The sequence below is a fragment of the Crotalus tigris genome, unplaced genomic scaffold, assembly GCF_016545835.1.
Source record: "Crotalus tigris isolate CLP2741 ecotype Arizona unplaced genomic scaffold, ASM1654583v1 scf7180000024437.13266115, whole genome shotgun sequence".
In the NCBI taxonomy this organism is placed as follows: domain Eukaryota; kingdom Metazoa; phylum Chordata; class Lepidosauria; order Squamata; family Viperidae; genus Crotalus; species Crotalus tigris.
The window spans coordinates 5,024,795-5,041,835 of record NW_024100606.1 but is presented as its reverse complement, the minus strand read 5'-3'; the positions used below and the strand labels follow the sequence as shown (position 1 = coordinate 5,041,835).

Below are 17,041 nucleotides of genomic sequence, written 5' to 3'. Positions count from 1 at the left end.
CTTATCTGGTCCTGGTAATATTCTCTTAATATTTTCTTGCTTATTTTGACTTGGATTTCTAATCTGCATTTTACAGTATTTTTTGATAGGTTGGACTGTTTTTTTCCTTTAATGAAAGAAAGAAAGAAAGAAAGAAATGATTAAGCAATTCAGCTTTCTGTCTGCTTCTCTTCACTTCAGTGTCTTGCCATTTTCTCTAATTAATGGACCAAACATTTCCTTGACTTTTTTGTTGTTTTTTACATGTTGAATTTTTTTATTATTATTTTTTACTTTTATTGCAAGCCTTAGTTCATTTGAACGTTAGCTTTCCTGACTTCATTTTTGCAGGTTCGGGATATGTGCTGGTATTCTGCTTTAGTTATATGCCCCTCTATTCACTTTTTATACTTGTCCTTTTTGTCTTTCAGTTTAGCAGAGAGTACTTTGTGCAGCCATGCTGGTTTCTTTTGACATTTTTCTTCTTTGTTGGAATTGTGCTAGACCGGGCTTTTATAATCTCACTGTTCAAAGCTTCTCAAGTTTCTTGGATTGTTTTCCCCTTGAGGATTCTCATTTATTTTCAACCTCTCTCTAGGTTTATTGAAATCAGTTCTCTTGAACTCCAAGACTCTATTTTGATTTTATTCGATTGCTTGTGCTTGTATAATATTGAATTCCAATATTGCATGATCACTACCCAGCCACTCCCAAGATTCCTGTAACTTCAACACCTTTTCCCATTTTATCTCTGTTAGAATTAAGTCCAGTATGGTTGACCCTCTAGTTCCCTCCTCTACCTTTTGGGAGACAAGTTTTTTGCTTGGTTCATCAGGAATTTGTTTGATCTTCCACTAAGTACAGAGTTTGTCTCCCAATGGATGTCAAGGCACATAAAGTCCCCCCTTACCATTATGATGTGCTTCTTACATACCTTAGTTAATTGACTATCAAAAAGCTTATCTATTTCCTCTGCTTGGTTGGGTGTCTTGTAGTGTACACCTATGGCAATGTCATTCTTTTTTGCTTTTGTATTGATTCAAATGCATTCAAGGTAATTTTCAATATGGTTCTGCTATATTTCTGTAGAGATGTAGTTATTTCTTATATATAGTGCAACTCTTACCTACCTCCTCTTTTATTAGGTCTGTTTTTTTAAATAATTTAAATCCATTTAGCCGTATATTCCATTCATGTGTTTTATCCTACCAAATTTGTGTATTGGCAACAATAGCATATCTGCTCTCATGTACTTGGATGTTGATTGATTTCTGTCTTACTCTATGTATGATAAAGAGAAACTTCGGTAATGAAGGCATAGTGAAAAGGATGACTAACTTGAGTAATATGCTGTTTCTTTTTCATTCTTAGGCATTCTTCATATGGCAGACTTTTTGATGACCATGATTATGGATCCTGGGGAAACTACAACAATCCTCTGTACGATGATTCCTAATCTAAGAATATTAGCCAAGCCAAAGCTGTTCTTGTATCATGAAGCATCTAGTTCACCAAAAGCACTATGTTCCAGTATCTTTTGACGTGCATTTCCTATATTTTATTCTTTTTTGCTGTTTCAGTGAATTTTTGGAATTTAATAGAAACCAAACTCTACAACGTGAATCAGATTCAAGTAATACTTACAATAAATAAGTCTTATTTAATAAGTTGCTACAGTTTCTGGAAAAAAATGAAGATATATGGAACACTCTGACAAAACTGCAGTTTTAACAACATGATAGCATTAATGGCAGATTTGCTATTAGGAATTTGTATTCCTAGCAACTTATGACAGGTGAACCTTTAGTGGCAGACTTGGTATGAAGAAGCAGTATGGTCTCTTTAGCTGATCCTCAGAAAACCTTTAAGGTAATAATTGTTTAATGGCAATCTCAGAAGATTGATACCAAATCTTGCTCTTGTTTATTTGTCTTCACCACTGCTATTTCTGTAAGAAGAGTGTTCTCATTAACATTCAATTGAATATTATACTATCTTATACTTCAATGAAGTCCTTGTTAACTACTTTGTTAAGTAGTTCTCTTAACAACTGCCTTCCTCCTTATTGAATCATACCAATTCAGCAAACCCTGAGTGCTCTTTAACAGAGGTAACTTCTGTTGGTCCACTGATATCACACAAATATCATTTAAGGAATGAATAATTCTCCCCCACCAAAAAACTAATAGATTTGATATAAAAGGAATGGTATTATTTCCAAAAGTAAAATATTACCTCTTTGATATGTACCAAGTTTTAACTATTCCATATTTTCCTTTCATGTGTTCATAAAAGAGAATGTTCTGTTAGCTAGTTGATCCAATCAAACATTGTTCTGAGTTTTCTGTGATATCAAGAGTAGTCATGTTTGCCAATATCTGATATTTTATGCTGGCAAGTAATTAGGGAAGTTATATTCCAAGGCAGCTCTAAAATGAATCAGAATCATAGAAGCCTGGTCCCTACCTTGGAGGTCTTTTAGTCCAACCTATTGTACAAGGTAGGAGTCCTTAAACCATCCAGACATATAGATGTTCAATTGAATGAATGAATGAACTCTAGCTTTGTGCAGTTGGATTCCAAATGAGATTTATTCCTTTCTAGTCGTTATCACAAAAGCCTCATTTTTTTGGTCCAGATCCTTGGTATAAATTGGATTCCATTGATATATTCATTTTCCATCTAATTATCTAATAAGTTTTAAAACCACCAACTTCGATGGTGATCATTCCCCTCTCTAATAAGTATGAGTCATGTTTTAAGCAGATAGTAAGTACTTCTCGATAGACAGTTTGTCCTCGTCTCATGACCTACTCTGCAGTATATCTGCAGTGACAACTATGAATGTTACCTTTTAAAACTTCATTTAAGAAATGATCAGATGAAACTATTACAAAATTAATCTGTTTGTATTATCCATTACTTCAGATAACACTTACTACTATTTTCCTTTGCCAGTTTATATGCTCCTAGTTTGAGTTAATAAAACATGATTTGAGTTTGAACTTCTATGGTTTTTCTTTCCCTTCAATATATCTCTTTTATGTATAAAATAAGGTTAGAAATACGAACATATTTAGGTAAGATGTTTTTGTGTCTTTCCATGCTCTAATTATTACATAATATAATGCAATACACAATATTTGAGGTATAGTTATTTGAACAGCATAATAATATTTTAAAATTGACATTTTCTCAGCATTCATAATGTTTACTTTCATATTTTATCACTATACTGCTCTGTTTAATGTTCTACAAACCATTTGGTTGCATGACATTCTATGTACATGCTTTGTGCTGTTATCTAAAATGTCAGTTGGCTTCAATTTCATCAATATTCACAGTAAGTTTTTAAAGACTGCTATTTCTTACTATTTTACCATTAAAACTGATTATATAAAATACAGTTGTCATTACAGGTGCAGATTTATGTTGGTACATTGTTGGTATTAGACAGGGTGACTGATTTGTTTGATCTTAGGATAAAAATGGAAGATTGAATGTAGTGACATCATGGTGGAGCCTATTTAATTTAAGTTACGATTGTACAAATCACATGGGTTCATCATGGGTACATACTACTTAGTAGGGAAGAATCCATACTGAGGATAAAAACTATCTGCCTTTTAGTGCTGTATTGATTTCATTGCTACCTGAATGGGATTAGCCTAATAGTCTTGATCCCTGATATCTTTGTCTCCTTTCATGTATTCATAAAGCAGAGTGTTCTGTTAGCTAGACCAGGGCTTTTCAACCGGTAACTGGGGAGGGAACAAGCCAAAGTGACCCAGCGCAGGACTTGCCCTGAGAGAGTCTTCAGGAGCTGCAGGGCTGCTGGGGCGAGGCAAAGGCCCCAGGATCGGCACTTCCAGAAGAGAAAGAAGGAAGAGGGGGCGGAGACAGGAAGGGGTATAAAAGGAGGCAGTTTGGGCAAGAGAAGGAGAGAAACCCCCCTGCAGCCTTGGGAGGTGGAAGAAGAGTCAGCTGGAGCTGCACCAAAGGTAAAAGGAGGAAGAAGGCCAAGAGAGGAGAGGACAAAAAACAGGCTGAGCGCACACACAGGTGGTAGAGACAAACAAGAAACAGCTGGTGGCTGTCCCGCCGGTGACCATGGCTTGAAAGGCCACTGTAAATTGCTGGACAAGAGCCACACAACATTAAGAGCAGAATTGCAGGAAGATACTTGTAATGAGGGAGGGTGAAAGGGAAGCACTCAAAATGAGGTCAGCCTGCGTGGCAAAACAATCAACCAGGACAGCAAGCGCATGTGCTCACCGCTGCCTCTGCATGCGCCCAGACAAATTCGGTATGTGCCTGTTTGCCTTGCTCAGCCCAGCCGCTCCACGCGGTGAGAGCATGCTGCTGCCTGCCAAAACCAGGCTGGAGTCTGGGCAGTGTAGCGCAGGTAACGTGGACTTTCATGCTGTTGACGGTGTCCCTTCCCCCAGAGTCCACAGGTGTGTGAAGTGGGCGAGGACCATTTGCTTCAGGGAATGCCTGTTTTACTCTCTCCCTCATTACAAATATCTTCCCACCACTCTGCTCTTAACACTGCATTTACAGTGGCCTTTCAAGCCATGGCCACCGGCAGCACAGGCACTAGCTGCATTGGCAGCCTGTCCCCCTCCCCTTGTCCCTTCCTGGGCATGGAGGGAGGGAAGGAAGGAAGGAATACTGCCATATCCTAAAAGTGGTACAATGGGTGAAAAGGTTGAAACGCCCTGAGCTAGACGATCCAATCAAACATTGCTCTGAGTTTTCTATGATATCAAGTGCAGTCATGTTTACTAAATATACCTGATGTTTCAACTTCCTGTTAAATCAGCTTTGAGTTATCCATGCAGGCATTTATGACCATAAATGAGCCCAGAATTATGGTGGTATGTCATGGTCATAAATAAAGGCATCATGTGTCGATCCAATTTTTTAAAGATAATTTTTTGAGGTGGTCATTAAGCAAACACCACAGACATTAAGCAATCACTGTTTTTTGCCTGAAACCTGAAATAAACATCAGAAACCAGCAAAAAAAGCACTGTAAAGGTGAGTCAGTCGCCAAGCACCTAAAATGTAGTCATGTGACTGCAGGGAGGGAGTGCAGCCATAACTTTGAAAACAAGTGGTGAGTAGCTCTGGGGAGTAATTGTAATTTTGAATAATGATTAAGGGTCATAACTCGAGGACTACCTATACATCATCAGAGCCCCCTGTGTGCATTGAAAGCCACGGCAATAGATCCCAAAATTCTTGCAGTTTTCACCAAACGAGTTTGAATAGGTGGAAAAGGGAAAATAATGATGGAACAGTAATCATTAACTATATGTAGCTTTTATTGATTTATCTATTAAATTTCTAGATCTACATCCTGCCTTTCCTTCAAGAACTAAAGGTGGTATACACCATGCTCCGTCTACTCACTTTTCCTTACAATGCCCCTATCGGGTAGCCTAGCTTGAGAGAGATTGGTCAAAAATCACTCAGAGATTGAAAGTGGACTTTAAACTGGGTCTCACTAGAGCCATCGGTTCCATCACTACTCTGTGTTGGCTTGACGTTAGATGTGTTAAATGTAGATCAGATCAAGTTAATATTTATCTAGATAGCCACTTTAGAGTATGGCCTCTGGCCAGTAGTCCAAGGCCAGGGAACTGTAGTTCTTGAGGCATTCAAATGTGATTGGCCTGTTCTGGTGATACCAATCTCTCTCCTGACTTGTTTTATGTTCTATAGAAGCCTCCAAGTGATCCTTTTTGTTATATATGTATGTATGTAGAAAGGGCATTTCCTGTGAAAGATTGCCGTTTGCTGTAAAAGGTGAAACAAATGGCATTGTTACTTTATCTTTTTCTATGACTGATATAAAGTATTGGTCTATGCCTGCTTGGAAAAGCATGATAGATTGGTTTATATTAAATAGTTGCAAATCTAATGTGCTTTGACAGCAGGTATGTATGTATGTATGACTTTTGTAACCATCCACCTCACCTGTTAGAGCAGTTCACCCCAGGTGACAATAGAGCTGGTAGAATTCCAGAGAGAGGTTTGCCCCAAGGGACTGGAGAGCTGTTCAGCTGAGGCTGATCATGGCCTGGGATGGGCATGTGGCTGAGCATTAATGAGATTGCCCTTATGTGGTCTCCCTCCCTCCCTGTGTCAATCCCAGAATGTTCCTTGAGTGTTCTAGGAAATGAAGTACGGTATGTTAACAGAGGCCAGAAACATGCATAAGTAGATAGGCAGAAACTTTTGCAAAGTTAAAAAACAAGCATAAAAAATATAGAAGAAAAGGAAAAGATTAAAAATTATTGAAATCAAGAAAAAAAGATATTTAAAGTAAGTTCCAATCTTCATCACAGCAGTTATAAACATACATAATGCCATTTCTTCCATTCATAATTACAAAACATTATTTCCTTCTGCCTCTTTACAGCCCTTTTTAATTGGCAAATCCAGAAATCACCAGTTCATTTTTATTGATTTTCAGCAGAAAGTCCACAAAGTCATTTATAAAACTAGTTATTGTTCTTTCTCTTATCTCTGCATCTGGAAGATATTCAAGGAAGACAAAAAGTAGATCATACAAGCATGTGTAAGAACCCACATTAGGGATTACATCATGTTGATAAGAGTAGCAAAACATTGCCTTTATTGTGCTGGTAGCTGAAGAGCAGGTATATTGGGACAATCTGGTCCTTATTTGGGAAGGGATGGGCCACAAGATCATCTCCAGGCTTTCTTTGAGGAATATTCTTGCTATTTGGCAGATGAAAACATTCAGATCTATTCCAAGATGGTCGCCAGCTGCTAACTTCCAGTTAACCTGCTCAGGATAGTGTCCTGTTTTGTTATTTGGAGTGAGTTTGATTCTATTACTTCCTGGAAAGTGGAGAGGTTTCTCCAATTTGGCCCACCTACTTTCTAGATTCAGATTCTCCTGGATGGTTAATGATGCCCAGAGATTGACTTAAGGTTGAGCCTATTGTGAAGGGTGATTTCATTGGCCATAAGAGAGACTATAATATACCCTGTCTTCAAGAAGCTATCTCTGGACTGAAAGGCCCTGAAGGATTACAGTCCAGTTTCCAACCATCCCTTTTTTGGGAAGATGGTAGAGATGATGGTTGGGCTAAAACTCCTGAAAGCCTTGTAAAAAGAGGATTATCAGGACTTGATTCAATTAACTTCAGACCAAAGATTAATATGGATATAGCATTGTTGATTGTTGGATTGTTGTTGCGTCCATCCTTGTGTTCCTTAATCTCTTGGCAGCTTTAGATATTGGCAAAACAGGGGTGGGAATGGGAGGGACCATTTTACAAGGATTTTCCTCCTTTTTACATTTCTGGTTCAATTAGTGTTGACAGGTGAAGAAAGATCTTGCCCACAGTTTTTTATGTGTGGACTCAACATTTTCTTTTACTTAACATCTACATAAAACCATCTGCCAATGGATGTCATCTGCCAATGGATGTCCTTGGCTGGCCAGGAAAGTTGAAATACCTGTCTAGCACTTGGAGTCTGCATAGATCTGGATGAGGAAGAACAGACTCATATTCAATTGTGATAAGACTGAGTGACTCTAATTGTTTGAATCTTTTGGATCCAACTGTATTTCATTACTGATTCATGTGTTCTTTTCCATTTGAGACTTGCATACAATCTATGGTTCCTCTTGAACTTTCAGCTTCTGCTAAATTGCACCCTTTCCTGGATCAAGAGTTCCTTCAAACTCATAATTTAATTACCTCACAACTGGATTACTATAATGCACTGTACTTGGGGCTCTCCCTTGAAGATTATCCAGAAACTACTGCTGCTCCACATGCTGCACATTATTATCACCTTGCTGTTTTGCAAACTGCATTGATAACTAGTTGGCTTCCAAGTGAAATTTAAGGTACTGGTTATCATCTTTAAAGCCATTCAAGGGAAAGGCCTGGCTATCTAGGGACTACCTATCTCCAGTTGTTTTTACTTATCTGGTACAAACTAGCAGGATGGATGCGCATTGGGTCCCATCAGTTATCATCTCAAGAGACCCATGACATGCTGCACCTACTCTGCTGCAATTCCTGGCCTTTTGGAATGATCCCCACCAGAGATTCATGTGGCTCCCATCTTTAGTCATTGAAAAAACTATTGGATCTAGTTATTTTCCCAGGACCTAAGGAGAAAATGGTTATGGAGCCACATTTTGTACTTTTGCATGTTTTGTTTTCATTTAATTAGGTCTTGTTTTGAATATTTTGCTCTTCTGGTTAAACCAGATAAAATAGAGGAAGGAAGGAAGGAAGGAAGGAAGGAAGGAAGGAAGGAAGGAAGGAAGGAAGGAAGGAAGGAAGGAAGGAAGGAAGGAAGGAAGGAAGGAAGGGGTGAGTGGGAGGAAGGAAGGAATGTTGTTATTGGGGAATTCTGAATTCAGCGTTGAGCTGCACAGCCACATAAAGTTCATGTCACCGCTCAATAAATAAATACCTTTAATTTTGGACTATTTTTGACTGTACTATGTAGACGATTATTACATAAAGCACTAAAGCATTATATTATTTTTACCCTAATTTGTTATATGATATTTTTCACTTTTTTTTCTTGTGTTTACTCTTGTAACTTTATCTTGCTGTGTTTAACCTAACTTTGCTTTTATATTGGGTCCATAAAGTAATTGAATTGATACTGAATTTCCTAACTGTTCACATTTGGAAAACCTAGCCTATTGATCATCACTACAAGATTAAAAAATATATATACTCATAATAACTGCTGCAATTTAAGTTTTAGTTCTAGCCATGTACCAGAATGTTTTACATGAAAAAATGGAAGCAGGACTCTGAAATGCATAAGGAAGCATAATGTATCAAAGTAGCTTTGGAGAATTGTAATAGAGGCCATTGTTTATCTCTTGGTCTTGCATCTATTCTGATCCCACTGCAAGATTGCCAAATAGACAGTAGCTTTTTCCATCAAAGTCCAATGGAACAGCCTTACATAGGACATATATCTCATTCTGATGAGGTAGTACATTCAATTATTTGTAAACCAGTTCAATAGAGTATTCCCCAAAGATAATATACTTCCACTGGACTTCTTAAACTGATTCAATTCATGACTCCATTATATTCATAAAGTTTCATTGTTCTAAATAACAAAAAATGGTTACTTGTATGTTTGCAGAGTAAATACACTATGTCACATAATCTAGTAGACATTTAATCAAGTGCTTTTCGACTACATTAAGAATCTATAAGGAAACAAAACACATTCAATACAACAGATTTCACATAAACCTTCCAGAATAGTAAGGTCAGCACAAAACTGGCTCCTCCAGAATTATTACCTGAAAGAATTCTTAGCAGCCACAAAGTAGCCTGTATAAGTAGTCCTCAACTTACAGCAGTTTGTGACCATTCAAACTTACATCATTTTTCACATTTAACAACCATTGCAGCATCCCCATGGCCATATGGATGCTTGACAATTTGGCTCATATTTTTGATAGTTGCACTGTCTCACATGATCATCTTTTGCGATCTTCTGACAAAGTCTATAGGGAAGCCAGATTCACTTAACAATTGTGTAACTAAATTAATAGCAGTGATTCACTTAACAACTGCAAGAAGTTGTAAAATGAGGCAAAACTCACTTAACAAATGTCTTGTATAGCAACATAAATTTTGGGCTCAATTGTGGTCTTAAGTCGAGGACTACCTACCCGGTCTTTTTTTTTTTCCTCCAAAAGAGACACCAGGTCTTATTTTGGGGAGGTGTCTTTTCCACACATCTCTGGCACTGACAGCCCTGCCCAGCCAGCCCACATTTTCTGTGGCCAAAGGGGCAGCTTCATTCTGCAGTTGGGACTGGAGCTCCAGCCTGCATTTTGCAGTCAGAGGCCTCTCCAGAAGGCCTGTGCAGCCAAGTACCGAGCTATGGATTCAATCCACATGCTGCACCTATCAAGCTATGCTAAGTGCCTCAGGCACAACTGAATTGCAGTCACTCCAAAATAAAAATTGGCTAAGACACCAATATTTTTTACAATTACATCAGTGATCATATTAATATTTAGAAAGTAAGTATTTAAGGGAACTATCTGGAAAATGTTCTATCCCATTAATATTTAGACAGCTAAACTGATACTATTTCAGTATTTCCTTAATTTTTAAAACTGAATTTGACACTTCAATTACATTAGATGAGTCTACACATTACCAAACTATGACCACCATTAACCATTATTTATTTAATCTTGGCAAGGTTCTCAGATGTTCAATGAATAAATGCGAATCTCTTTCAGAAGATTCAAATAGTATTCCATAAAAAAAGCAGTCTGTGAGGGTTTGCTGCTAGTATCCCAAATATCTTCACATTAAATGCCTACCATAAAATGGAATATTCTAATACAATTTCCTAGTGAATTTGTAGTGTATTCAATACATCCCACATATAGGAGTCCCACTGAGTTTATTGGGATCTATGCCTAAATAACTAGAGATACTTCAGTAGTTGGAAAATCTCCACTAACTGTTTTTGAAGGGCACAGCTTCATAAGACAGCCTTTATCTGGTCTCCAGCTGCCATAGTGGCAGCCTAAATTCATCTTTAGCTGTTTTAGTTTTAACAGTGTTTTCCATTTTCTCCTGATAAAAACCTTGTTGTAGAATAATTTGTAGTCATGTCATTCAAAGTCTTGATAATAAAGCATTCGGAGACTGGCTTCTATCAGCTCTTAATCTGTGAGTTAAAAAGGAGGAAGATGGAGCAGGAAAGTAGCTGAGGCCCTCTGATTGGACCTTCATTGCATTTAAACTGCCCAGAGCTTGCTGGGAAGAGCTACAATCTGTGAGTAAAAAAGGAGGAGGGTGGAGAAGGAAAGTGACAGGAAGACTGGTAGATCTGTCCATCAGTCTTCTGGAAGACTCATACATTTCTGTACCCCAGTTAGTCCAACTGATGTGTGGATGGGATGAAGGAGAGATTGTGATAATGCCAGAAAGAGCCCCTCAATATATCCCATAGGTTCCTTCCGTCTTCATCCCACACCGTCTTCTATCCCAACAACCTGTCACATGGGTTATTTTTGGACAGAGGTATACTGGTCTTTCTCCCATTTGCTCATCTTCAGAAATATCCCAAATGACAGATTACCAGTGAGAAGCAGTGATTTGGGCAACTTGAAAAATGACAATAGCCTTCATCTTTTCTCACTCTACAATTAGGGGAGATAGAAAGCCAGGGGATAGATAATCGGCATCTTTAAATTCGCATAATAACGCAGCAAGAGAGAACTACTGTGAACTTTGTTAATGAAATAGATGAATGAAGTTTAGCCAACAGAGTAGCACAAATTACACTACTATATTTTCCTACTGACTGAAGCCCTGGAGGAATGTTACGAGGAACAGCTCTATGTATAGGATTTCAGTCTTAACTATGAGTTTGTACTTTATAATTAAACTATTTCAAACTAGGTCACCAAAAGGTTTGAACTGGAAGTGGAAAATTCTTCTTTTATGAGCCACTAAACTACAGAATTTTTTAAAAAATAAATAGGGGCCTGCACACATTAAATATAGTGCTATGGAACTATTTTTCCATAAAGATAGAATTACAAAGATGGAATCTAGATCAGTTTTTGTTAACCTCAGCAATTTTAAGATGTGTGGACTTCAGCTCCCAGAATTGGCTTCAACCTCAGAATTGGCATCTTAATGTTGAGGTTAAAAAACACTGACCTAATATCCATTAAAAAGTTCCACCTATATTTCAGGATTTTCATAAGGCTGGAGGGGATACAGCTGGTTCTTGAAATATGCAAACTGGCTGTCAGCCAGCTGAAAAGGATACTTTCCAAGCTCTCCTCAGGGGTTGATGGGGACAGCTGACTTTCATTTTTGAAGAATTACTCCCTGTTCCCCCAATTTGGGTTCCAACAGGAGCCCCTCATAATAGGCTGTTATCAAGAATGATTGAAATTAATTCTAAGTTCTCAAAGATTCACAGCCATACCTTTGGAGGATATAAAAGATACAAAAGGCTGGACGGGAGTAAGCCTAATTCTAGAGATTAAAGAAAGAGGTCTGCCATTTTATATGACATTGCTTCTTTGCTTGGACCAGACGAAAATACTATCTTTTTCATATGTTCTGGATAGTCCTCTGAATTCTCCACTTTTCTTATTGCTATTCTATTTGAATAACAAAAACAAAGTTTCAAAAGTGGCTCTATTCCGTTTTCTTCCCAAACAGACTAATCATACATCTTTCTACAGTTCAATAGTACCTCTAAATATAGAAATAAAAATTTAAAAATTGCTAGGTATATTTTATGAATACATACACGTGTCTTCCTAGCGAAATTGATTTCAACAAAAAAGCAACTAAAAATAGTAGAAACATAGGCTGGCATGCACTTTTCCAAAAGCAGCTGAATGGAGACTAATGTGATTGAGCATGGGGATATTGTTACATGAGCAGACCAGAACAAATCAACAATGGCTCTTAGAAAATAGCAGACCACACATAACACCTCAGCTGTTGCTATTACAAGCTACAAGTCTTTCACTGAACAGTACAAAGCAAGTTATTAAAATATAATACTATGAAAAAAATCAGTTATCTTAAAGGCCATTATATGTGGGAGGGGGATAAAAAGGAGACTGTGCTTACTAAAACTGAGAAGATGGAGCATTAGATATTCAATATGGTTAGATTTAATAATATGCTAGAGCTATAATGTAGCTTTATATTAAAGTTTTATGGATATATTTTTAGTTTCTACACATGTTATTCATGTAATCACCATTCTGTAAATCCTTATCTGATTTTATTACAGTTGTTATATTTTTGGCTGTATTTCATCATATCCTTTATTGTTATACTTACTAATAATAAATAAATAAATGGAGAGGATGTGACTGAATGGCCTAGAGGTGATCTCCTCACAATCAGGAGGCTGTGAGTTCAATTCAAGGTAGCAGCAGATATTTCTCTCTCTGGGCACAAAGAGAAAATATCTGCCATGAGCTCTGCATAGATGTCAGGAAGGGCATCCCACCAGTAAATGCTCAGCTTCAGTCAGTCGCCCCAACTCCACTGTTGTGTAGTGGGAACAGTGAGACATTGAAGACACAGAGTTGAATTAACAGCTCTTTATTAGGTTCTCAGAAAAGCAAAGCTCTAGCAGCTGCTTGACTTATATTTATATGGACCACCACTAGGCGGTGGCCAATCAGTTTAAAGCAGTGGTTCTTAACCTGGGCGATATTGCCCCCCAGGGCGCGATTTTGTTTTTCAGGGGAGCGATGGAACAAAAAGGGGTGACGCGGGGGTGAAGGAACAAAAAGGGGGCGATATGGGGGCAATGGAGTGAGAAGTTTTGGGGACACTTTTGAGACTTTTTCGTACAGTGAATTGCTGCATATCTGTCGTACAAAAACATCAGATCGCTCACTATTAGTCGATTGAATTGTGTTTTCAAATGTTCCTCCAGCTAGCTTCAGCACAGAACGCCGTACATATGTGAATACGCATCGCTTATCTTCATGCGCGTTGCGCAACAGCCTCTACCCTTTTTATATTTCTTTTTGCATCTTAAATTTCACTTGTAATTCAATTATTAAATGTTACTGTTTTTCTTTTTGGGCATTTCACTTTCTTGCAATTGAATTTTTTTTTTAATGGTCATTACATTTAAGTGTCTTGAATAAATAAGATAGTAATGAAATACATGTATCATGAAGTTTGGGAATAAAATGATGGGTGGCAACAAAATTTTTCAAACAGTTGAGATATGGAAAAAAGACTGGAAATAAATTATTTGCATCGATATGTCCTGATGACAATTTTAAAGAAAACATAAAAAGTGTTTGCATATATTGAAGAATTATTTCCTATGTTGTGATTGAGAGGTTATGTTGGGGGAGGGGGGCGATGACAACTTCCTCATTGGCTCAAGGGGGTGATTCTTTCAAAAAGGTTAAGAACCACTGGTTTAAAGTACTCATTCCTGTCTAAAACACAAGGTTTAAAGTTATACAGATAGTCTATGATTCAAATAAAGCAATCAGTTAACCGTTCTTTATAACAGACCCTTTGAATTGCTTAATACATAATACCCCTTCCCCCTAAATCAATACATATTCATAAACTGTACATAGTCATTTAGATTAGTAGGCTGCTTTCACAATCGTTTCGATTGCCGCATTTCTGCCTCCAGCTCCCAATCTACCCTCGGCTGACTGGGTAGACCGGACTCCTTTTGACCAGTCTATTTGCCTTGACTGGCCGGGTAGACCAGTCTCTGTTTGTCCTTTCTGGCTGGGTAAACCGGTCTCTGCTTGGCTGGTCCGTCCGGATAGACTGGTACACATGTCTGTGAACAGAGCAGTCTCTGACAGGCTGGGGAATGAGTCTTCCAGCATACTCTGGTCCTTGGGCACTGTTCCTTCTGTTGGTAGCAACTCAATTACAACTGAGTCGTCCAGCATGTCTCCTAGAGTCGCGCAGGATTCCGGTGGCTCAGACGCACCAGAGCTATCAGGCAGCCCTTGGCTCTCCTCTTGGTCAGCGGCAAGGGTTTGTCTCGCCTGCCACCGACACAGCTGATCAATGTGGTGATGCAAGACACGCCCGTCTTCCAGGATCACTTTGTATGAGAGTGGTCTTGACACCTTACAAACCACAGCTATCACTCACAGTGCCCCTTGACTGTAATTCCTTGTCCAAACTCGGTCGCCGACTTGCAAGTTCCTTGGTGGCTTGGGCTGTGCTGTCTCTGTTGCGATTCTGTCTGGATGGAGACGGTCCAGCTTTGTAGTCAGCCGACGTCCCCATCTCAGCTCTGCTGGGCTACAACCCATTGAGGTGCATGGAGTTGTGTGTTGACTGAGCAAAAAGCCTGCCAACCTCTGATGCCAATCGCCCCTGGTTAGTCTTTTAAGGGCTTCTTTGGTTATCCTGACCATCCTTTCCACTTGGCCATTTGAGGTCAGGTGAAAAGGGGCAGAGATGGCATGTCTAATCATATTAGGCCTTAGAAATGACTGAAATTCTGCAGCAGTAAATTGTGCCCCATTATCTGATACGATTACATCAGGTAAGCCATGTGTGGAGAAGATTCTGCACAGTTGCTGGATGGTCCTGGCAGTAGTCATAGAAGGGACAGGTGCTATCTCCAACCACTTTGAGTGACTGTCCACTACAATGAGGAACACCTGTCCTTGGAAGGGTCCTACGTAGTCTATGTGAATCCTAGACCAGGGAGTTTGCGTAATTTCCCAGCGATGTACTGAGGCTTGAGGCATTTCAGATCTGGACTGTTGGCAAACCTGGCATCCTTTAACTTGAACCTCAATATCCTTATCCAACCCTGGCCACCACAGGTAGCTTCTCGCAAGTGCCTTCATCTTGACTATTCCAGGATGACCCTCATGCAGAGATTCTAAGACTCTTTCCCTTAGCGTGTGTGGGATTACAACCCTACTCTCCCGTAGAATACATCCCTTGTGTGCAGACTGCTCGTCCTGTCTTCTAATAAAGCTCTGAAACTCTGTTCCAGGACTGGTTCCTGGCCACCCCCTCAGCATCCAGTTCAAAACTCAGCTGAGAGTTTTGTCAGAGGCTGTCTCAGCAGCCACATCCCCAATGTGAAGGGGAGATTCAGGCAAATCCTGAATTGACAGGATGCATGTAGCAGGTGTGGGATCCGGTTCTGAATTAGGCAGGGGCAGTCTGCTGAGTGCGTCAGCGTGACCCATTTCCTTACCAAGCTTATGGACTAGCCTGTAATTGTAGGCTGTCATAAAGATTGACCACCTCAGCATCCTTGGAGACAGGATCTGAGGGGTTTGCTTGTCTGCAGTAAACAGACTTAGAAGAGGCTTGTGGTCTGTAAAGACTGTGAATGGGCGACCATAAAGGAAATCATGGAATTTCTTTATTCCTGCAACTATAGCTAAAGCCTCTTTATCAATTTGAATGTAATTTCTTTCCGTGGGGGAAAGTGTCCTTGAGTAATAAGCTATGGGTGCTTGCTGCCCATTTGCCATTATATGGCTCAAAACTGCTCCTATCCTGTATGATGATGCATCACATGCAATACTGATAGGCAGCTTTTCGTTAAAATGTGTTAACACAGAGTCTGACGACAGCAGTGATTTGACTGCTTTGAAACTGTTTTCGTGGGGGCTAGTCCATTGCCATGGTACTCTTTTATATAAGAGCCTGTGAGGAGGCTCTGCTAATGCAACCTTGTAGAGGTAGAAAGGCATGATAAAAGTTAAGTAGCCCTAGGAATGCCTGCAGTTCTCCCTTTGACTTTGGTCTGAGAGCCTGTAAAATAGCTTTGAGCTTTTAATCAGCTGGGTGTATTCCAGCAGTGTTGATCTGGAAACCCAGGAATTCTGTGAAGTTGATTCCTATTTGACATTTTTTCCTTTTGAGTTTCAGCCCCGCTTCGCAGAAGCACTGAAGAACAGCCCTTAAACATTCTGCAAGTATCTCTGCTGACTCCCCAGCAATTAAAACATCGTCAAAATAAGGACATATACCTGGAATGTTTTTTAACATGCGTTCCATCACACCCTGAAAGAGCCCTGGGGCTACACTGACCCCAAACTGCAAGCAACGAACTTTGAATGCCCCTTTATGGATAACTATTGTTTGAGCCTTGGCAAAAGCATCATCCACAGGCAGTTGCTGATAAGCCTGTGCCAGGTCCAGCTTTCCAAATAAGCGACCTCCTTGTAAAGATGCCAGAATGTGGCCAACTACAGGTACCAGATATGCATGCTGCTGAAGTGCCTTATTAATAGTGCATTTATAATCAGCACAGATGTGCACCTTTGTTAGGCTTGACCGGTGTAACTATGGGGGTTTCCCACACACAGCTGTCAACAAGTTGCAAGACTCTCTGTTGAACAAGCTTATCTAACTCTACATCAATCTTGGGCTTAAGGGCAAAAGGCACTCTATGAGGCTTTATTCTGATTGGGGCTACGGTTGGATCAAGGTGGAGAGCAATTGGTTCTTCTTTGTATTTCCCTAAATTGGGACTGAATACGTCCACA

The 17,041-nt window shown here is 39.3% G+C and overlaps 2 protein-coding genes across 3 annotated transcripts in view; one reads left to right on the top strand and one right to left on the bottom strand.

The window, feature by feature from the left end:
- The window catches only part of PARM1 (prostate androgen-regulated mucin-like protein 1), a 70,613-nt gene extending 67,629 nt beyond the window's left edge, over nucleotides 1–2,984 (top strand). For both annotated transcript variants that reach the window (XM_039331780.1, XM_039331781.1), the window contains exon 4: nucleotides 1,351–2,984. In XM_039331780.1, coding sequence (XP_039187714.1) covers nucleotides 1,351–1,435 — 85 coding nt within the window. In that variant the 3' untranslated portion in view covers nucleotides 1,436–2,984. The remainder of the gene's footprint in view (nucleotides 1–1,350) is intronic.
- Nucleotides 1–17,041, bottom strand: part of CDKL2 (cyclin dependent kinase like 2) — a 107,891-nt gene that overhangs the window by 5,470 nt on the left and 85,380 nt on the right. The window lies entirely within an intron of this gene.